This window comes from Phasianus colchicus, chromosome 8 (genome assembly GCF_987193195.1).
Source record: "Phasianus colchicus chromosome 8, bPhaCol1.hap1.1, whole genome shotgun sequence".
Lineage (NCBI taxonomy): Eukaryota > Metazoa > Chordata > Aves > Galliformes > Phasianidae > Phasianus > Phasianus colchicus.
The window spans coordinates 16,940,923-16,962,927 of NC_143443.1; the positions used below are offsets into that span (position 1 = coordinate 16,940,923).

At 48.1% G+C, this 22,005-nt stretch overlaps 3 protein-coding genes across 7 annotated transcripts in view; 2 read left to right on the top strand and 1 right to left on the bottom strand.

Moving 5' to 3' along the window:
* Positions 1-2,849, top strand: part of LOC116235105 (uncharacterized) — a 29,538-nt gene extending 26,689 nt beyond the window's left edge. For 2 of the 3 annotated variants that reach the window (XM_031603078.2, XM_031603080.2), the window contains exons 8-9: positions 371-499; positions 945-2,848. In XM_031603078.2, the coding sequence (XP_031458938.2) occupies positions 371-476 (106 nt within the window). In that variant the 3' untranslated portion in view covers positions 477-499; positions 945-2,848. Of the gene's footprint in view, positions 1-370; positions 505-944 lie in introns of all 3 variants that reach the window. The other variant, XM_031603079.2, reaches the window with a different exon arrangement.
* Positions 2,850-4,374: 1,525 nt separating this feature from the next.
* ZP4 (zona pellucida glycoprotein 4) lies at positions 4,375-8,943 on the bottom strand. 2 transcript variants are annotated; one of them, XM_090145096.1, is made up of 12 exons: positions 8,711-8,943; positions 8,239-8,360; positions 8,059-8,161; positions 7,587-7,742; positions 7,038-7,225; positions 6,789-6,886; positions 6,322-6,461; positions 5,954-6,143; positions 5,734-5,881; positions 5,081-5,159; positions 4,677-4,793; positions 4,375-4,598 (listed from the first exon to the last, which is right to left on the bottom strand). In XM_090145096.1, the coding sequence occupies exons 1-12, from the start codon at positions 8,907-8,909 to the stop codon at positions 4,498-4,500; spliced, it is 1,641 nt and encodes a 546-aa protein (XP_090001222.1). In that variant the 5' UTR covers positions 8,910-8,943; the 3' UTR covers positions 4,375-4,497. The 2 variants fall into 2 exon arrangements, with proteins under 2 accessions (XP_090001222.1, XP_031458953.2); XM_031603093.2 differs by having other exon boundaries at positions 4,379-4,598; positions 6,331-6,461.
* Positions 8,944-11,922: 2,979 nt separating this feature from the next.
* LOC149917037 (cytochrome P450 2C9-like) lies at positions 11,923-17,085 on the top strand. Of its 2 annotated transcripts, none has more exons than XR_016468781.1 (9): positions 11,923-12,149; positions 12,478-12,640; positions 13,135-13,284; positions 13,475-13,635; positions 14,198-14,374; positions 14,555-14,696; positions 15,086-15,273; positions 15,747-16,132; positions 16,502-16,581. XR_016468781.1 is itself a non-coding variant. In XM_090145086.1 (9 exons), exons 1-9 carry the CDS (start codon positions 11,970-11,972, stop codon positions 16,681-16,683), a joined length of 1,485 nt encoding a protein of 494 aa, XP_090001212.1. In that variant the 5' UTR covers positions 11,923-11,969; the 3' UTR covers positions 16,684-17,085. The 2 variants fall into 2 exon arrangements, 1 of the variants encoding a protein (XP_090001212.1); XM_090145086.1 differs by having other exon boundaries at positions 15,747-15,888; positions 16,502-17,085.
* Positions 17,086-22,005: the final 4,920 nt, after the last annotated feature.

Here is a 22,005-nt window from a genome sequence, read left to right on the forward strand (position 1 = left end):
GCAATAAATAAGGAACAACAACAACAAAGCTGGAGACAGCCTAAGCAGCAAGCTTAGTCCTGTTCTTTCCAATTCCTCACTTCCTACTGAAGACCAGAAGTGCTTAACCCTGTGACAGTGAGCCACCAATCCCTCCCTCTCTCTTTGCAACATCATGCCAAATGATGCATTTTGTAGTGTTTTGGGTTTCTCTTGGATGCTGCCATAAGTATTTGGCCAGCATGTGGATTGGAATTCTGGACTGGCAAGGGGAAGCAGCATTGGGTGCTATTTGGATGGTGGGTACATATGCACAGCATGTTAGTGCTGAAAAACACCATCATGTGTGCTGACTGCTGTCAACTTTAATTGCATTTTTCTTTTTATTTAGGCCAGATATTATATCTTCGGAGCTGAGGAAAGCAGAGAGAACTGAGAGGAACTCCATGATTGTTTTGGGGCAAAATACAAAGAATGAAAACATATGGCCTTTCTGAAAACCCACGTTAAAGGGGACAAGGTAAAGTAAGTAAAACTTCTTCACTCAGCACAGAAATTATGCATTTCTGTTGCCTCATCCAGACGTGCTCCAACAGGCACAGAGCAGATTCTTGAAGTTCAAATTGTATGGATTTATGCCAGCTGAAGACCAGCCCATATACCTTTGAGTTAATCGACACACTCTGCCCCCTCCTCTTATAAAAAAAGAACAGTTAATTTTAGGCAATTATAGCCATTTAGCCTGCATTACACAGGCATTCTGCGTTACATTCAATGCAGAAAGAAATGCAGCAGCAAGTTCAGTTATCTGCAGTCTTAGTCAAATACTCCCAAATAATAAAGCAAACATATTGGGAAACAATCTGCTTATGATAAAAACTAAAAGAGAAACATATGCAGCCCGCTGGGTAAATGCAGAACAACCCTTTCTAGTCCCTCACATTCACCATGTGTTTTTGTTTCAGGAAGGAGAAGTGGGAACAGTGATGGACACAAAATGGAAGAGCCCAGGGGTGCTTTGTGCAGCTTTGCGCACCCAGCATCCTCCAGCTGTTGGCAAAGCAACTCTGATTTGAATGTTGGAAGGCAAAGAAGGAAAGGGGAGGTGGATAAAGGAGGTGGATAAAGGTCTGTGGATAGATGCATGCTCAGCTACCTATGGCTTCGCTCCTGAACCTGCCGCATACTCACAAGCCACAGAAGAAACTTGCAGCCAGCATCTTGGCACCATAACCAGGAGAGGCTTTTAAATGAGACTTGATAATTAATTCTTCCTCCTATCTGTGCTAGGAACAGTACTACCTGAATCACCAAAGCTTTTAAATTATCACTGCTTCCTGGGGACCTCTTACAGCTGAAATGAACTTCAGCCTCACAGTGGCCAGAGGAGCACCATATCTATTACTGGGTGCAGAGATGGCCATTGGCTGCACTGCTCCCTCAGGCCAGGGGCTGCAGGCTGCTTGCCCTCAGCACACTCCTCCCTTCCCAGCAGCACCTTGCCAGCTATGCAGTTTTAATCAAATGCAACAGGAACAAAAGTCCGTAAAGCCAAGCTTTCCCTCAGGGCCATTCACAAACCTACCACCAGCTGCACCTTCTGCAAACACTCCTTGATTTCAGTGCCATCATAACACAGAAGTCAACATGATGAACGGCACTGCAAGAATTGGTCATTATAGAGATGGGAAGGTACATCCATGGCAGCATCTCAGTTATCCAGCAGCCCAGCTCTCTGCCAAGTAGTGCTGTCCATCTTCCGGAAGAGCAGAGCTGCAAGGATGTCACGCACACCCTCTATGTTCTGCATCTAGGACTGTTCTCTTAGACCTCCGTTTTGAGGGTTTTTTTTTTTAAATGCTATAGCCATGCTTGATAGGTGCCTTACTGCCATGTTTACACAGAGCTCAGAGAACTGACAGCATCTGCTTCTGAAAGGTGCTGCAGCTGCCACAGTGATCTGTTCTTTTGCTTGTAGGAGCTGGTGCATTTATACCTATGGAGTAAAAATTCGAGCAAGCCAACTTTATCTCGTGTTACAGGGGCATGCTACTCCCCTGAATTACAATATAACTGTCAGTCAGGCACTTGCTATTTAAAATCCCTTCTGGTCTACCCTTGGGAACTGAGATTTCAGAAGATGACAGTAACACACTAACTTCAGCAGGTTTAGCCTTTCAGCAGCAGGTGCTTCCCCTTCACTCACTCAGAGCAGCTGGAGCCCTCCAAGGCAGAGCAAGATCTCTTCTGAAATTCTGAGCCCAGTTCTAGCAGCAACACAAAGCAAAGAGTTGTTGCTCACTAGAACAACATATCATGTTTACTCAGTGCAAGTATAATTTGCAGGTGAAGTTCAGTGTAGCTGCTGTTATTTAGCATCTAAAAAAAAAGAGTTTGTGCTGACTCACAGTTAGTACCCTGCTGTGTTTAATATTTCAGTTGTCACTAATTACAGCTGCTGTTGTACGACTTGGTTAGTCACTGTATATCTTGCTAGCTTCATCTAAAGCTAGAGATATTTATGACTTGATTATTCTGTAAATAGTCTGTTTATCTCCATAAATCCCAGGGGCTAAAAATCCTGCCTCAACTTGCACCCTCCACCTGTACAGACACTATGAGGAATATGAATCAGTGCAGAACTGGACTTGCAGGGTTTCAAGAGAGTCATGAACTGGTGTTTTTCCATCCCCTACTCTCCTCACATTATAGGTGTTATATGGTTTTTAAAATTAAGATGAACTAGCACTCTTTTTATTACTGCATTATATGAAATATATTCATGTATTTTCAAAACTATATTTATAACCTGTAACATACTGTATAGTTTGCCACTTTAAGATATGCTTGTACTACAATTTAATAAGTTTAATAATAAAATCACTTATGAAATAACTGGTTTCAGATCTCTCACTAATGAAGACCAGGGATGGAGTACAGTTAATGCTGGCACATTTTTCAGGTGAGCACAGCTCATCAAGAAAGGAAACGTTACCTCTGGGCTTCCAACATCTTCAGCTCCTACCGAGCAGCAGTTAGTCCTTTAGAGTCTATTGCTTTTTCCCCACAGCCCTAGGAGCCCCACAGGCACAGCTCGGAGAGGTTGGTTTGAGCAGCTCCATAGCAGAGAGCGGCACTGGGCTTCGTGTCCACAGCTGCAGGCAGGCGCAGCAGAGCAGCACTCAGCACTGCCACAGGGAAGAGGAAAGACCCAGGACAAGGAACACAGGTGCTCAGGACCAGTTCTTCTGGAGATCTAGATTTAGCAGCAGCTAAACTGCTCAACTACCTTGTCTACAGGGGACTGACTGGAGTGTGGTGTTTTAGGGGTGTGGTACCCCACAGAATACCCCCGAGCCCAGCACTGGCCCTGCCTGCAGACAGCCGGGCGCCGACAGGGCACAGCCGCAGCACAGCCATAGCACGCGTCACTGCCCCTCCAGCCCCTGGGCTCGCTTCCAAAGAGCTCCCACAGTCTCGCACAGCCCCTAAGCACCTTCACACCCAGAACCCCCAGCCTCATCAAGCTGAATGTTGGCTTCCGCACGCACCAGCCCGCGGAGGGCAGCATCAAGCTCCCGGCTGGGCACCAACAGCCGCGCCCCCACCCTGCGCTGCTGCCCGCCCGGCACGGGGCGCTCCCTCAGCCTTCAGCTATCAGCCTGCACGCACGATTAAGAGCGGATCCGGAGGACAGCTTCTGACCTACTGAGGCATGGTCAGCACTATTCCTCTCATTACCCTATAATTAATAACGCAGGCTGCTAAAGACAGGTCAGAAGGCAGACGAATTCATGCCCCGCATTCCCAGATAAGCTTCACGCATTTAGCTGCAACAGGCACTCCCTTAAGGGAGGCGTTAGACTTATTCTCAGCTGATAATGGCTCCAGCCGAAGTCCCCTGCCTTCGCGTGATAGGGCAGAGGGCATCACCTGCTCCTGTCCTGAACACAATAAGACTAAGTAGCGCTTATCCTGTCCTGGAGATAGCAGGAAGGAGCAGCACAGGCTCAACTGAACCAGTGTCCTCGGGGGCAATGGGCAATTCCCAGCTCCTCCTTATAGCCACATGCTACCCTACATATCCCAAAGAGACAGCAGATGCAAAAATACCTTAATTGGTTTTGCTGCTCTTGAGCTTGATGTTTGAGAGAAGCCAAGATCAGTATTTTTTTTTGGTGAAGATATCTGAGAGAAATGCAGACACCAGCCAGCATCACTCCTAGCTCAGCCTGCAGATTTCCAAGACAGGGCAGAGGCTCCTTCTTGACATCAGCATAGTTAGCACCAATCCCATAGCAGAACAGGCAGACAGCAACATCAGTTTAGATAAATGGCATTTGGAAAACAGCCACCAGGATTGTTTTGTCTCGCAAAAACACAACAAAAAACAAAACAAAGTACCAAGGCTTACTCCTGTTCCACTCCTTGTGCTCTGGATGAGGGAGAAGGCATCCCACAGACTTAATGTGTTTGGGAACCACTTTATTGCAACACAGGTGCCTGTAATGAGTAACATCACTTTCTCCACCACAGCACAGCAGCCACCAACACCATACTCAACACTGCCCCAGCAGCCACAGCAGCAAAACCAAGAGCCCAAGAGGCTGCAGCTGCTCCTGTAGAGGAGAGAAGCCCCAGTGAGAACCAAGCTTGGGAAGGGACTGGTCCATACTTATACTGAGTTGCACACTTACTGAAGTCATCCATATCAGATACTTGTCTTAGCTCATCCTGCAGGAAAATAACAGGGCCTTTGCTGGAAACACGGGAGGCACTGTCCTTAAGGGTATGCTCAGCACTCCTTTTACCTCCTGTGGAGCAGCAAAATAGTTGTAGGTGACACAAATGCCTAGCCCTCAAGGTCAGGAGGCTTTGGCCACCTTCTCAACCCTCAGACAAGCCTGCGATGGATTAGAACAGAGAGAGGAGCCTACAGTGATCCCTGCATTTCTGTCAGGGAGGCAAGAGCCCTTCCTTAGAGGAAAGGAGCAGGAAATGCCTGCCAACCTATACTAAGGAACAGCTTGTGCATCTACCCACTGGCTGGGAGACCAGTGCCCTGCTGCCCCTTGAGCTGCAGCAAGGCTAAGACACTTACTGTCTCTAGCAGGACAAGTGTTGGTGCAGGACTCTTGCACAGACCGGTGGCACACTGAGGCACTGCAGTGCAGGTACACCTAGAGAGAAGGCAATACAGCCTTGAATTGCTCACTATCTGTAGACAAATTATATCCTGCTATGGTACATTGAACCTGGCCAACATAGCAGCTTTGATACCTTATCCACACAGCCTTCAAACCACATCATATCTGGCATTACAGCACATCTCCTGCACTCCTAGAATTAACTTAGTTGAATAAGCACTAAGTACACAGCTAGGACTAGTTTGGAGTATTGGTTGATCCAGGAGCACTGAACAGATAGCACAGGAAATAAAGTTCATCACTGAAGTGCTCAGTAATTCACAAGATTTAAAGTCCAGAAACCTACTTCCAAGTAAACTTTTTGGCTAAAAGGACAAGTTTGATCTGTATAGCTGGACCACATGCCCTAAACTATTTCAACACATCCTAGACAGCACACTAGCACTTAAGTAGATCTGCTGTTTCAGTAATCTTGTTTTCCATCATATTCCCCCACTGATACATTGCCTATACTCAAAATCACCTCAGGGAAGAGATGAGACCACTTAATGTGTGAGCAATAAGAACCAATTCAAGAGGAACTCAGGGAACCAGGAAGGCAGCTTACCAGCCCAGAAAGCACCTCTTGGGAAGCAGAGTCCACAAAGGTAAATGTGTAGAGGGTGAAGCGCTGGTAATGTGATGGAAATAGTAGTCCTGAGGCAGTACTCAGAGGTACCAGCTGTGTCTGATAGTTGTCTCCTGAATAGGGGCACCTGAGAAAGAGGCCAGAAGTTAATGAGTGCAAGTCATTCCCCCACACCCAAAGTTGTTTACAAGCCACTTACCCATTCACCAGGACAGGCCACTGTATCTGTTGATGAGGATTGATACTTGGTGTGGCCCAGCAGTGGTGCAGTACTAGAACCAGGTCAGGGTCTGTCCTCTGAAGGATCCTAACTTCTATGTAAATAGGGTCTCTCAGAGCCTTCACAACGGGATAGTCAGTGTCAGTGTAGTAGGAACTATATCGTTCATCTGGGTGAGGGAAAAAGGCTGTTTTAGAGCAGGAATAAACAGGTAGATAAACTGAGAACATCCTACATAGCTGTGCCATCAAGTCCTAAGTGCAGAGAAGCAGTAGTAAGATTCACTTCCTTATCACCCAGCAGAGAACAGAGCCCCACACCAAGAAGCCAGACCAGGTCCCCTGTACCTCTCACACCTGAGGCAACACGCAGCTCCAAGGACAGAGGACCAGGCTGAGAGACAGCAGGGAGCGGCGGCAGCGTGAAGACCTGAACATTCAAGGGGACAAAACTCCCAGTGATGGCATAACTACAGCGGACCTGTAATCTGGTGGGACAGAAACACCAGGTCAGGCAGATAGGTACTCTGGCATTGCCTAGCTTTTCCTCAAGATCACAAACTGATATCTGCCTTAGTTAATTGTATCTCCAGAATATTCTCAAGTGCTTCCTCATAATTAGTCAAAACGCTCTTCAGAGTTTAGATTCAAGTCCACAGGGTGGCACTGATAAGCACCAGCTTTATTCCCTTTAACTGGAAATATGCCAGTCCCTACCTAGCCTACTCAGGTGACTGCTGTACATTCCGAACTTGTGTACAGGCTCTCTGGACAAGTTCCTGCTTGTTACAGCAGTGCCTGCGCCAGGGTATTACCTGAAAGTGCTGTCCCTAGTGACAGAACCAAGGCTCCCCATCTTCACATCCCTGGATGCCACCAACTCATTCTCATATATGGCCTGGTCTCCAGTCACCTGCAATGACAGGACATTTTGGCTGCAGTGAAGTCAGGCTGGAGAACAGTGGTTGGCTTCTGGAAATCCATAGGGTACACAGCGCATAGTCAAAGCCACATCAGGTTGTTGCAGATCAGCAAGCTTCAGCTAGTTCAGCTGCAACTCTCACCTGAAAAGTAGTGCCACAGGCAGAGAGTGGGAACTGATACACAACAAAGGCATTGTTTTTCATTACAGGGGTGCAGCCAGCACTGCGCCCACTGGCTAGATGCACAGAGTCCAGGATAACAGGTGGCAGGGTCACATCTCGAGAGACAGCAATGGAAAACTGGCCATCTGGTGTGCAGTGCGCTGTCACTGGGGAGGAGAAAAAGAGTCAGTCTTAGGTCCAAGGAGAAACAGCCTCAAACACAGCACAGAGAAGAGCAGCAAGACCTCCTTCCTGTAACTCCCACAGCATATGCTGAGTAAAGCAAGGTAGAAATATTGGTACAAGTGCTACCAGCACTAGATACTCTCAGCAATACTGATTCTGGCCATAAACCCAAGTCTGTTGCAATGTTTATTATGGGTTGGATACACGAATGAGTTTCCTTGACAACTAGAACCACAGCCCTAAGCCACCTGCATGACTGGTACACCAATCCTGCTCTGCCAGGGAAAGCGGGTACTCCAGCCAGCTGCTGCATCAGAGGGGAGGATAGCCATTCACACTCACCTGTGTTACCATAGTAGCAAGTCTTCACTTTGTCCCTAGGGTTGTAACAACAGCCTCGCACTTCACAGTCTCCCTGGCTGATAGGTAAGGAGGCACAGGGCAGCCGGTCCTGGCTGCGGACAGCAGAACAGACACTGCTGCTAGGAGCATCCAGTGCTGCAAGAAACAGGAGGAACTTGCTGCAAGAGCACAGTAGCAGGGATCAAGGGCACAGGGAACACTCATTTGATTTTGCATACAAGTCAAGGGAAGTTTCACAGACTCAGGTGAGAGTCAAACATGGCTCAGAGCACACACAGAAGCCTGCTGACAAGCAATTACTCAGAAAACTAAGGCCCTCTGTGCTGACATTCCCCAAGATGTCACCTGTACAGATATGAGCTACTTCTTCCACCCCACAGGAGGTCTAGGAACTGCAAGAAAAGGCATTCATGGCGACAGGCAGCATTTCTTCAGGAGTGGTCAGTCTTACCAGGAAGGTCTGCAGGGCACATGAACAGCTTCTCTTCATGAAGAACCTTTTGCCCAGCAGCATCTGTCCCTTCCAGCCCAACAATTATGAAGTAATTGCCATCCTAGGAGAGATCGGTACTAATCAGTGCAGCCAGAGCAGTGGTCACTGCAGCCCCAGCAGGGTCCCCAGGTCACTCACCCATCCGAAGACATAGCAGCTGGTGTAGGAAACTGACACTACCCAGGAGCCATCCGGAGACTCAGATACCCAGAGACCACAGCCAGAATCATTCTGCAGAGCATGTGCCTTCCCTTCAGTATCTAAGAGGAGATGATACAGCAGCAGGGTACTCAGCAACCCATGCTGAAGACATGAGTGTACTACAACTGTATTGTTTGGTTAAAAAAAAAAAGAAAGGCATCTCAGCCCACAAAAGCACTAGCAGAAAACTGTGAGGAAACCTAGCAGTCAAGGCCATGTAGATCCTGGCACAGCATTCTACTCAAATCCATGAAGGCTGGGTCAGGTAAACAGCTCCCAGATTACACAAGTGGTACTAAAACGACTAGCATATCATATCAGAGCCAGCACCTTTCACATTCCAGCCATACCTCACCACTGCATAGAGACAGCAACAGCCAGAACTCCTCTTGACATCACCCTCACTTACCCCAAGCAGTCAGCACAAAGGAAGCATTCCCTTCCCAGCCTGGGGGTAAGGTGAGCTGCAAGCTCCCTTGGCCACAAACCAACAAGTCAGGGTCAGCAAAAGGCCTACTCCAAGTCCCCACAACCAAAGCAAGGGGAACAAGCAACCCCAAGAAGGACAAAGCTCCAAACACAGCCATGGCCTGCCCTACAACACCCATCCTACACTCCTGCCAAGCACCATGAAGCACCTGCTCTTAGCCTGGACCTTTTAAGCTGTGGAGCCAGCTGGGAATAACGACTCCTGATGGTTCCAGGTGGACCCAACCCACCAGTTTAACACCTTCTACTGCTCCCAGCTGCTTCCAAATCCATCATAGTATGCTTGCACCCATTCCAGCAAACAGCCACAGGCCTTCTGCTGAGCTTCTGTCAAGAGATGGCTCTGTGTTGATAACACAGAGCTGAGAGCAGCTCATTTGTGCACTCGACTTTGGAGCCCCAGAAGGACCTTCCAGCTCTTCCTCTCACCCTGAGATCTTCCGCTCACAGCCAGTCCCACAGCTCTGCCTTCTTTTCCCCGTGTTTCCCCCTCTTGATGCACTGATTGCTCATTCCACGGCATAAGTGCAAAAAGCTGAGTGCCAACGCTCTGTGATAAAGGTGTCACTGCTTCAAATCCTACACACAGGCTGCTAACATGGAAGCATGGAAACCATCCCCTGCATGCAGTCGATGAATAAGTAGGGAGCTGTGCACACGTGAAAAGAGGCGATTTCCCTTATATACTCCTGGCTCTGGACTGCAGCACTGTTTACAGTGCAAGGTGTGTGGGGATAGCAGGGACAGGTTGCTGGGCAACAGGGCCATCTGCTCTGTGGGACCTGCACCCCAGAAGATGCCTGGTTTTCTTGGGAAGCCATTGGTGGGCCTGAGGCATACATAAGAGTGACTCCTCCATGATCCCAGAGAAAGTTTATCCTGTCAGTACCCTTTGCCTGCCTGTAACTGCAACATTTCTCCTCCTCTCACACAGGCAGCCTTGCCCTTGCCACACATCAGCCATATAGCTCTCAGATGTTAGCAGCATTATTATGCTGATAATTGGCTAACTAATAGCAAATAAATGAAGTACTTTGGAGCTACAGAAACAGTTTGCTTTAATTCATCAGTAGTTTGTTCATGCTGAGAGGAAAAATTTTTACAGATACTTGAAGAACAGCTCTATTTGAAACAAACAAACAAACCCAAACTAACACTGGGAGTGCTGTAGTTCCACCACAGCAATACCTGTGCTGAGAATGGTTTCACTTGTTGCTTTCTAACTTCTCTGTACATGCACATGACTGCCATGTTGGTTGATGTGGAGATGGGAGGTAAGTAAAATGCACCTGAGATCTGTGAAAACAGTGATAACTACTTTGTTTGGGAGTTGTTATAAGCAGTGGAAAGCAATTCTGATGAGAGGAAAGATGTAGATCTGTCTTGTTCCCAAACCTCTTCCTTATCCATTTGCCTGTTTTCTCACACCTTACAACATGAGTGTCCAACCTTTTGGCTTGAAGAGGAATTGTCTTGGGCCACACCTATACAGAACACTCCAAAAGTAATGCCTCCTATTTATTTCCATGGTAACTACAACAGATGCAAAGAGCACAGTAATACTATTTGAGCAAATTCTCAGCTACAAAACAGTATTTTTCAAGATAGTCACAATGATTAGGTGTGGATTTTCACCAGCGATGAACAAGACCTGCATGCCACACTCATAAACATCTATACCAGTGGAGGTGACCCACTATCACTTCTGCTGAAATCCACCACCACTGCTTCACTGTGCTCACATCCACTGTTTGGTCTCTATAAACGCTCAGCAAGCACTGATGTATATCAGAGGGTGCCTTTTTTCTGCACAGAAGAATTCAGTGACATGCCTTTGCTCCATATGCACTTCCATGTCAGATGCCATTTTGTCAGACTGCCCGTCTGCTGCTGTCTGTCACACAGCAACAAAATGTAACAGGATATTGGTAGGAAGGTTCAGCCTCCACCTCCATCCCACCAACATCCAACTCTGATATCAGAACCAACATAATAATATAGGAGGCATAACTTTTGGAGCAGCCTTTGTGAAATACATAATGTAGTTAATGCATGTTAGTAGCAAAACTTTTACATTAGTGGGATACATGAAACTATCTTTTATGAAACTTGCTTTTGTGAAACTACTGCGTCAGTCTGGTTTGATGGGAGTAATTGTGATTCCTAGAGAGTTCTCAGGTGAGATATCAGAGATTTTGGGTGAAATTTTGCTCTTCCTGTGCTTCACCCTTGAAAACAGTTGTTCACAAATGTATGCACTGCCAAAAATCAACTGCACAAATAAGGTGTGACTGTGGATCAAGGGATGTTTTCTCAGGTAAGAGAGCATATGAAGGCCCGGTAAAGAGACATGATCCGATTTTTCTTTGAGTTTAGTGTCTGATTGCAATTCTATATTCCATATGAAAATTCACAGGTAATGCATTTATGTTGACTGAAAACAGAGTCAGAAATATACCAAAAGAACTGATGTTTTTTTAGGCCACTTCCTTTATTTAAAGGAAATAAATCCAATTCCATTATTGAAAAGGAAAGCACAGCTGATTATTTATCGTTCAAAGGATTGTAACTAGCCACTGTATAACAACACATACAATTACATGCCATTACAAGAACCAGAACTGCACTGCATCCTCCTGTGCCCTAGTTTCAGCCCAGACAATGTAAACATCACATCAGTGTTCTGTTGTTCTGAGCAATGGGTGTGCACCCAGGGCTGGGTCAGGGCCGCACGGTGGGCAGAGCCGCTGATGGCACGGGGCAGGGAGGGCCGCAGGGCTGGCATGGCCAGGCTGTGTGTTCATGTGCCAACCTTAAAGAAATGTTGCGGGTATAAATATAACTTCAGCACCTCAAGTGGAACACCACTCCCACATTGTTACAGCATGAACTCTGTAACAATGAACTTTGAGGGAAATAAGTAGTCTTATGAGCGCACTTCAAATTTTTTAAATGTGTAGGCCTCTGCTGTGTTTGACACAAGGTGTGTCTTTAATCAACTCTTCATACCTGGTTTAAAACACAAGGCAAAATCAAATGACTGACTGTTGGAAATGATTAACTCAGCCATGTGATTAAAAAAAAAAATGTAGTTTACCTAACAAAGCAGAACCCCTCAGTATATAAAGGGGCACAGGCAGCCACAGCAGCACAATCAGAAGCTGGTGTCCACCTGGAAAATGTTGCTCCTGGGAGCAGCGAGCGTTGTCCTCCTGGTTTGTGTTGCTTGCCTGCTCTCCATCGTGCAATGGAGAAGAAGGTCTGGAAAGGGGAAGATGCCTGAGGGACCAGCTCCCCTTCCTGTCGTAGGGAACATACTGCAGGTGAAACCAAAGAATTTAGCCAAAACTCTTGAGAAGGTAAGGACTCCCTTCTTTCCTCTCAGTTTCTGCTGACAGTGAGGAATGTGTGGGCTGAGTGCATGAGGACGATGTGTGGCTATACCCTGCTGAGTGGCAGTGGGCAAGAAGCAGAAAAGCCCTGGGGATCTCAGCTGCCTCCTCGCTGCTTCCGCCCTTGTTTAGGGCTTGATGGCTCACTGATGTTTGTCTTGAGAGGATCAGGCCTTACTTAACACTGCAGGTCTGTGAGGCTGCACAGACTGCAGCAGGAGGCAGCAGCCTGATCACTTCTCAACCCCTCCTCTCTACCTGCTGCACGGCCACGCTCTCTCTTGCATTTTGACAGCTCTCTGAAACATATGGGCCGGTCTTCTCAGTGCAGCTGGGTTCAACTCCAGTGGTGGTGCTGTCTGGATACGAGGTGGTGAAAGAAGCCTTGATTGATCGTGCGGATGAGTTTGTTGCCAGAGGACACATGCCTATTGGAGACCGGGCTAACAAAGGATTAGGTATGTTCACTGACTGAGCTTCCCCCGAGGAAAAGGGAAGTGTGAGGACAAGTATGGCAGATGAGGGCTGGAGCAAATGATGCTTGAGGGCAGTCAGAGAGAAGAGGGTGGGTCTCACCAGGACAAGGGAAGGCAGGGCAGCCCTCAATCTCTGGCTTCCACCACCTGAAGTGTGCAAGAAAGACATGGAGCTGGACTTGTCTCATGTGTGCACAGTGAAGGGCAAGAAGCAACAGAGCCACGTTGCAGTAGGGGAAGTTCTGTGTGGATGCAAGGGATGAACTGTTCACAAGGAGGTTGGTTGTGTCTTGCAGAAGGCCAAAAGCAGGCTGCTGGACTGCAGCACCTCCACAGGTTGCCTCCAAACCACAGTACTACACAATGCTATGTCACTGCTCCCCGCAGAGACAGCACTCACTCTCATTGGCAGCCTCCACTCAGCACAGCTCCAGCACACCCAAGACAGGTCTTTCCTCTTTCTTCTTCCTCTACAGGCATTATTTTCAGCAACAACGAGGGATGGTTACAAGTTCGGCGGTTTGCTCTCACCACTCTGCGCAACTTTGGGATGGGGAAGAGGAGCATTGAAGAGAGGATCCAGGAGGAAGCTGAGCACTTGCTTGAAGAGATCACAAAAACAAACAGTACGATCTGCTTTTCATATAGCCTACTTTTGCAAAAAAAGGAACGTGCCAAGGGAGCCCATGTTCTTAACAGAAGCTGTGGAGTCTCCCTTCTTGGAGATACTCAAAAGATGTCAGCATGTGCTTCTGCGGCAGCGGCTCTAGGTGGTTCTTTACTTATTTATAGATTGTAACTTTTCTGAACTCACAGGAATGCCCTTCGACCCAACGTTCAAGCTGAGCTGTGCTGTCTCCAATGTCATATGCTCCATTGTCTTTGGGAAACGATATGACTACAAAGACAAAAAGTTCCTGTCCCTGATGAACAACATGAACAACATATTTGAGATGATGAATTCCCGCTGGGGACAGGTACATTCAGTAGATATTTCATAGTGGGAAGAGGAGGCCTCCTTCACAGAAAAGTCTCAGTTCATCCTTCACAGTAGGGCCTATCAACTCTGTGTTGCAGAAAAGGGAATATTTTCAAGACAACATTCAACCTTACTATCCCATGGCAGTTGGGTTGGAACTAGATGATCTTGAAGGTCCTTTCTATTCCAAGCCACTCAATAAGAATAGGCAGCTAAGCAATGGAATAGGCTCCACAGGGGGGTAGTTAAGTAACCATCCATGGATGGACATGGTGCTCAGGGACATGATTTAGCGGAGGGTTGTTAGAGTTAAGGTAGTATGGTTAGGTTGCAGTTGGACTTGATGATCTCTTAGGTCATTCTGAATCTGAGCATTTCTATGATTCTATGAATAATTCCTACCATGACAAAGAAGGTCTCCATTGCTCTATTGGACTGACCAGCCAAACAGCCCATCTGCATGGCTTAACTGGGGGAGTTGAACCTGCCTAAGCTTTTGGCTAATCACAAAGAATAGGGTATTGGTCACACTGGGGACCTTTCTGTTTCTTTTCTTCCAGTTTTACCAGATGTTCTCCTACATCCTGGATTATTTGCCCGGCCCACACAACAATATATTCAAGGAAATTGATGCTGTAAAAGCCTTTGTGGCAGAGGAGATAAAGCTGCACCAAACCTTCCTAGATCCCAGCGCCCCCCAGGACTTCATTGACTGTTTCCTCAGCAAAATGCAGGAGGTAAGGAGACACCAAACCACAACTCATCCCCAAATACACCTATGCTGATGCCTTCTCCCAGTTGGCTGCTACACTTAGCAGAGAAATTCAGTGGCTCAGGGTAGAAAAACAATTGGGGTGACACAAGAAAGGGACACGGTTCTCCTTTCAACTCAAGAAACAGCACAGCCTTTTCTCTAGGAAAAAGACAATCCCAAATCACACTTCCACATGACAAACCTGATAACCTCGACCTTCGACTTGTTCATTGCTGGAACAGAGACAACAAGCACCACTACACGATACGGGCTTCTGCTTCTTCTCAAATATCCAAAGATACAAGGTACCGTCCTACAGTCCTTTCCCCTCTACTGTTCACAAGGTTGTGAGACATCTAATAGTTTTTCTGCTTCATATTCTACATCTGTGGGCAACGTCCTTGCACCCTCATAAAACTTGCTGCCTGTGCAGCGCAACCCCCTCAATGGCCAGGGATTTGACTGTGTCCACATCTTTATCTCTCAGTACTCCTATTTAACTAAGTTGTTATAAGGCATTCTTGGAATAGGCTGCAGAGAAGATGCATTCCAGACAACACCTAAATCAACATAAATGTTCCCATCATCACTAATTTGCTATGGAACCCACAGGATTTGAGGACTGCTTAGGACAACCTGCTTGGGTGGGGTTTGCCTTATGCGCTCATCTTATTGGCTGTGCTTCTCATGACAGAGAAAGTTCAAGAAGAGATTGATCGGGTAGTAGGAAGATCACGAAGACCTTGCGTGGCTGACCGGACCCAGATGCCCTACACAGATGCAGTGGTCCATGAAATCCAGCGCTTCATCACCCTCATCCCTACGAGCCTCCCTCATGCTGTCATCAAAGACGTCCACTTCAGAGACTACATCATCCCCAAGGTTAGCAGGCAAGCTCCCTCCAGTCTGGCAACAGAGTGGCCGCACCACTGCCCTCAGGTGTCAGATACAAGACCAGGAGCAAGAACGCGGGGACCAGACCTTGTCCTCACTCAGGCCTTCCTACAGGTTCTATGCTCACATCCCAAGGGTTTTGGTAGCTTCCGTGCAATGCTTTGTTGCTGCTCCCTGGGCCAAGACTGGAACACTAGCTCTGTCCAACTCCCCTACTCTCTTGCTCTGTAGACTGGCCAGTTAGGGGAAACATGCAAAGCTCACAACAAAACATAGCTGTGTCACCTCGCACAGGCACCAAGCTCACCACGATCCACTAGAGCCTGGGCCATGGAACTCACATTTCTTCATGTCTTCTGACACGATCGTATCACTATGTCCAGCCTTAGCTTGGTAGGCAGCAGGATTAAGTGACCCAATGCCGCTCCCCTTCATGTTCTGCTCTTCTTGTGTCACTGCAGGGCACCACAGTCTTTCCCCTCCTCAGTACTGCACTGTATGACAGCAAGGAGTTTCCAAACCCAACTGAGTTTAATCCTGGGCATTTCTTGAACCAGAATGGCACCTTTAGGAAGAGTGAGTTCTTCATTCCCTTCTCAGCAGGTAAGGCACAGCCTTCCTCCCTCAGGAGCTGTGGTCCTCCTGCTCAGGTGACCACACATGCTCCCAGCCCAGTCCCGCCAGCGCTCCCTCAGGGCTCACTGCTCTCTGTATAATTCCTCTCAGCTGATCTCTTCCCTAGCTACATTGGATGCCTTGGTTAGGGTCTGACAGCTTTTCAAAAGCCCCACTGGGAGATGCTGATGGAATGACACGCAGGGGACCCGTTCTCCCCCGGATTTCTAAAGTACCTATCACCTTTGTATGCAACCATCAAAGCCAGCCTGAACCAACCTGTCTTTCCATGGCAGCTCCACTTTTCCCACGCTCCTCTCAAGTGGGCCACAGGCAGCCACCCATTGTCCAATAGCCCCAATCCTCCGCTCTCAACCACCCTTTGCATCACCTCACTCTCCCATCCTCTCCGCGCCTCCTCCTGTGTTCAAGACTTCTCCTGCTCCTGGTCTGCCTTCACGCACCCAGCCAAACTTCCACTCACCTCACTGCTGCGGCTGCATCTAGTCAATGAACCTGCACACATAACACATGGGCTTAGTACAAACACTGAGCCGCTCAACAACATCTGCTCAGTGCTACTGGTTGTGTTTGCTTCCAGGGAAACGAATTTGCCCTGGGGAGGGCCTGGCACGCATGGAGATATTCTTATTCTTGACCACCATCCTGCAGAACTTCACCTTGAAGCTTGTCGTCAGCCCTGAGGAACTCAACATCACTCCAACTCTGAGTGGGACAGGAAATATTCCTTCCTACTACCAGCTCTGTGCTATCCCCCGCTGAGGGGCACAGAACCTCACTGCTGTGCTCCTGAGCCAGTCTGCTCCTTTACACCTCCCTGACTCAAACCAGTGACAGGAGTGTTGCCCCACCACCCCAAAGCCTCCACGGGGACAGCCCACAGACAAAGTCCCAGGCAGATCAAACACAGATCTGCTCCTCCTCACCGCAGTGCAGAAGGTGATGTTGCACCCTACTGCAGTGACACTCTGTGCATATGCTCCAAGAGCACAGCAGTCCCACTGAACAGCTGATTTGCTCACACCTGTGACTCCATGGCTATCCATCTCCTGCTTCCCTGGCCTTATGTGTCCCAGCAGCAGCAGCACACTTTGCAGAGGGACCACATTGCTATGCTGTATGTGTATGCTAATGACCCAATAAAGAACCATCTGTTTATGAGGACTTGAGCCGTTCCTTTCTTTGGGTTAGGACCGTGCCCGCAGCCACTGCTCCACACAGCAGAGTAGATCAGAGTGCATGTGGGCAGCACCATGCAGGCAGGACTGTCCTTCCCAGGGTGATGCTCTGCCTGCTTCACCACTGGACTCACTGCTGCTGCCTGCAAGGATCCCCACCAGTATGCTGCCCACAGGGGGTTGACAGAAAGCTGCAACATCCCTCCTGGAGGACAGCACTCTCCCCAGTTCAGAGGCTGAAGTTAACCAGAGCTTCAGTGCTGTTTCCCCTTTGGTAGGACGTCTGACTGCTGCTGGGGGCCACCATAATTACTGGGCGCACTATGGCCCAGCCACTGCACAGGCTGTAAGGGCTGGGAGCACCTTCACTGTGGCACCTCTGTCTCCCTGAAGCATTGGATGATACAACACTGACTGACAGTGTCGCCCCTCAGCACCTCCCTTGAATAAAGATGAGATCATTTCTCGCATGGTGTCTCCTGCTGAAATCATAGGAGAATAAACACTTCCACTCCACATGTCAGCTGAAATACCTTTACTGGGAGCACCGAGGAAGGAACGGAGAGTGAGATATCACTCTGAGAAAGCAGTTATAGAGCATGGAGGAAAAATGCCAACCCTGGGCGAAGTATCATTCCTGGGATGACTGTCACATAATACAGTCTTATGCTGGCTGCAGAAGGAGAGCATGACAAAGAAGGTTCAGAACAGCCAGCCGCCGTCACGTCAGAGCAGCTCCTTCTCTTCCAGAACCATGGTTCCCAGGTTCACCCTGGCACCCAGACAGCAGTTGACCTTCATCCTATGCAGCGCTCTCTCTGAATTTATGGGTCCCATGTAAAAGGGCAGGAAAAATGTGGTCACCTGCAGAGAAGTTCTCTGGAGACCTTTGGCAAGAAAAGGAGGAATTAGGTATCACCATCAATAACCGCTGTGAAACGCAGTGCAAATGGCCCTGTGCACTCTGGGACTGCCTCCAGCAAGAATGCCGAGTGCCTGCCCTGTACCATGCAAGGGATGTGGTACGCTGTGCAAAACAACTGTGCACAGACACGCAACAATTGACACGCTGCCCAGCCCCAAGTCCGAGCAGCATTTGCAGACAGCGGGGATACACTCTCCAAGCATCCCATGGCTGCCCTGAGGGCAGGAGTGGCACTTGCCACTGACACCTGCTGAACCGAGGTCCAGAAGGAGAAGGAGCAGACAGCAAGCCTACTGGAGATTCTACACAGAGGTGGCATTTCCTCCAAGCTTGAGTTTTACCTCAGAAGAAATGAGACCAAGTTACAACACTGCTAGCCTGTTATTTGGAAATCCCAAACATATGCCTGCAATGGTCTTCCTCTAATGGAACTGGGAAAGGTGGAAAGAGGGTCTCCGAGCCTCGCTTCCCTGGACTTCCACACAGATGGAGAAGAACAATCAGTCTTGTCTGCTGGTGGCTTCTGCAAACAGAAGATAACCCTCGGAAAAGCCATGGGTGCTGTTGTGACATGAAAAGGCCTATGGCTTCTGGCAGGAAAAGGTCAGAGTGACTGCACTCATGAGTTTTCCACTCTTGTAAATAAACTCCTGTGAGCCCGCCAGGGTGGTGGGAATATTTGGAACACACTGAGATCATCCTGGTAAAAGCCAGAAACCTTGGAAGTACTCCTAGTTCCAGCGTATTTGCTAGAATTAGGGCACAAAGAATGAGGTGGCACTGAGAAGAGAACCCTACTTCTCAGGAACAGGGGAAATTTCCAGAAAAGCTGGCAGGGATTTGAACCCGTGGCAGAGATACTCCGCGTAGCAATGCAAACTCCCATGAACTCCTCCACAAAGCAAACATCCATGAACTCCACTTCCACCGACTAGAAGTTGTTAGGCACGCAAGAACTTTCACAAACTGCCGTGGCAATGTCAGAGCTTATGCAGCAGTTAAGATAAGCACATCAAAACCTTGTCTGAACTTGCTGACAATACAATTATTCAAAGAACCAAGAAAAAGCCTTTCAGAAGCAAAAAGGAAAGTAAAAAGTTCTGGGCCTTCCAGAGCAGGAGTTCCTCATTCCACAGCATCATAGAATGGTTGGGCTGGAAGGACCCTCAAAGGACCATCGAGATCCAACACCCCTGCCCAGGGAAGGGACACATCCAATAAACCTGATTGCTCTAAGCCCATCCAGGTGTCCAGACCTTGAACACCATCCACAGACGGAGCATCCACAGCTTCTGCAGGCTGACTGTTTCTGCTCCGAACCACTCTCACTGTGAATATTTTGTTCCTTATGTCTAACCTAAACCTACCCCCTTTCAGTTTAGAACCATGATGCCTTCTCCCATCACTACACATCTTTCACTTCTTTCTTGCGAACCCCCTTCAAGTATTGGAAGGCTACTGTAAGAGCTCCTTGGAGTCTTATATTCTCCAGGCTGAACAAACACAGCTCTCAACCTAACCTCACAGGAGAGGTGCTCCAGCCATGGCCTTTCACGACCCTCCTCTGGACCTGCTACAAGTCCACGTTTCACTTATCCTGGCAGCTGCTGAGCTCCCAGAACTACAGGCTGGGTCTTAGAATCGCAGAATAGAGCAGGAGAATTACCTCCCTTGACCTATGGGCCACATTTCCTTTAATGCAGTGAAGGATACAATTGGATTTTTAGGACACAGGGGCCCACTGTCAGCTCTGGTCAAGTCTTTCATACAACAATGCCTCCAAATCCTACTCCAGAAGGCTGCTCCTTTTCGAGCAGACCTCCTAGTCTGTTCTGGTGTTTGGGATTGCCCCAGACAGGTGCAGGACCTCCGAGCCAACTTTCTCCAGCATCCTGAGGCACTGATGCATTCACATCTCAAGCCCATCAAGGTCCATCAGGACAACATCTTAGCCCTAAAGAGCATCAACCACACCACTCTGCTCAGATGCATGCTCAAATTTGATGAGGGAGCACTCAGAACTCCTCTTGACATCACCCTCACTTACCCCAAGCAGTCAGCACAAAGGAAGCATTCCCTTCCCAGCCTGGGGGTAAGGTGAGCTGCAAGCTCCCTTGGCCACAAACCAACAAGTCAGGGTCAGCAAAAGGCCTACTCCAAGTCCCCACAACCAAAGCAAGGGGAACAAGCAACCCCAAGAAGGACAAAGCTCCAAACACAGCCATGGCCTGCCCTACAACACCCATCCTACACTCCTGCCAAGCACCATGAAGCACCTGCTCTTAGCCTGGACCTTCTAAGCTGTGGAGCCAGCTGGGAATAACGACTCCTGATGGTTCCAGGTGGACCCAACCCACCAGTTTAACACCTTCTACTGCTCCCAGCTGCTTCCAAATCCATCATAGTATGCTTGCACCCATTCCAGCAAACAGCCACAGGCCTTCTGCTGAGCTTCTGTCAAGAGATGGCTCTGTGTTGATAACACAGAGCTGAGAGCAGCTCATTTGTGCACTCGACTTTGGAGCCCCAGAAGGACCTTCCAGCTCTTCCTCTCACCCTGAGATCTTCCGCTCACAGCCAGTCCCACAGCTCTGCCTTCTTTTCCCCGTGTTTCCCCCTCTTGATGCACTGATTGCTCATTCCACGGCATAAGTGCAAAAAGCTGAGTGCCAACGCTCTGTGATAAAGGTGTCACTGCTTCAAATCCTACACACAGGCTGCTAACATGGAAGCATGGAAACCGTCCCCTGCATGCAGTCGATGAATAAGTAGGGAGCTGTGCACACGTGAAAAGAGGCGATTTCCCTTATATACTCCTGGCTCTGGTCTGATGCACTGTTTACAATACAGGATTTGTAGGGACAGCTGCAGATGTGTTCCTTGTTTGTTTTTTTTTAATCAAATCAGCATGAAGTGCTGAGATAATACCAGCACTGTGCTCAACACATGCTACTCTACCAAAGTGGGCTTGTGGAAACTCCGGTACCAGGGAAAGAGAAGGTACACAGGTATGCCCTATTATTTCTGCATGAGATGCCACATAGATGATCTCCTCACCTTCACACTGAGTGAAAGACTCTCTATCTCTACTCAGAAGACTGGAGCCAAGGTTGATCTATGCAGCACTGTCAGCATTATATAGTCCAGCCCAGGGAGTATACCGTGCTGGGGCTCTACACAGTTGCTGGTTCGTCTCCCTGAGTTTTTCATGCCCTTGTCTCTCTTTTGTTGCAGTAAGATACAGTCTTGTTCTCACAAGTTCTGATCTTTTTCAGCTTGGAGAGCCATTGCCAGAGACTCTCACAGGTTCTACAGTTCTCTCTTTACCTGCTTTCCTATCTCTTCCTGTCCTCTAAGAATGGAAGATATCAGAGTCCAAAGGCCAAGTTTGCCTTTTTTATGTCCCTCTTGTGTCATCCAGTAGGTCCTTTCTAATATACTGCCATCTCTGGAGACATTTCTGTTCATGTGAGATTGTTATCCTTTCCCCTCTAACAAGGCCATACTTAGCTTAGAGAGAGAAACTGGGTAGCTGTTATGCACACAAGACCATACATCACCATGTTCTTCAGAATATTGCATGCAGAGTGGCCACAACCAGCGGTGTTAGGAAGATGTTGAGAACAAGTACAGATGGCACCTCCCAGTGAGAGCAGATAAAGAGCTGAATAGAATATCCACTATTCTATTCAGCTCTTTGTGCTGAATATGGCACTGAGCTACACGGAACATGCTGTACATTTCAGGGAGCACCTCAAGTGGAACACCACACCCATAGTATGTACTCTGTAACAATGAACTTTGAGGGAAATAAGTAGCCCTATGAGCAGACATGAAACGTCTTAAACTCTGTTGGCCTCTGCAGTTGTTTGACACAAGGTGTGTCTTTAATAAACAATCCGATAAGCCCCAATTTCGCAATACAGAACAGTCCCAGAAATTTGACTAAGAGTATTGGGTAACTTAGCCACGTGATCAAAA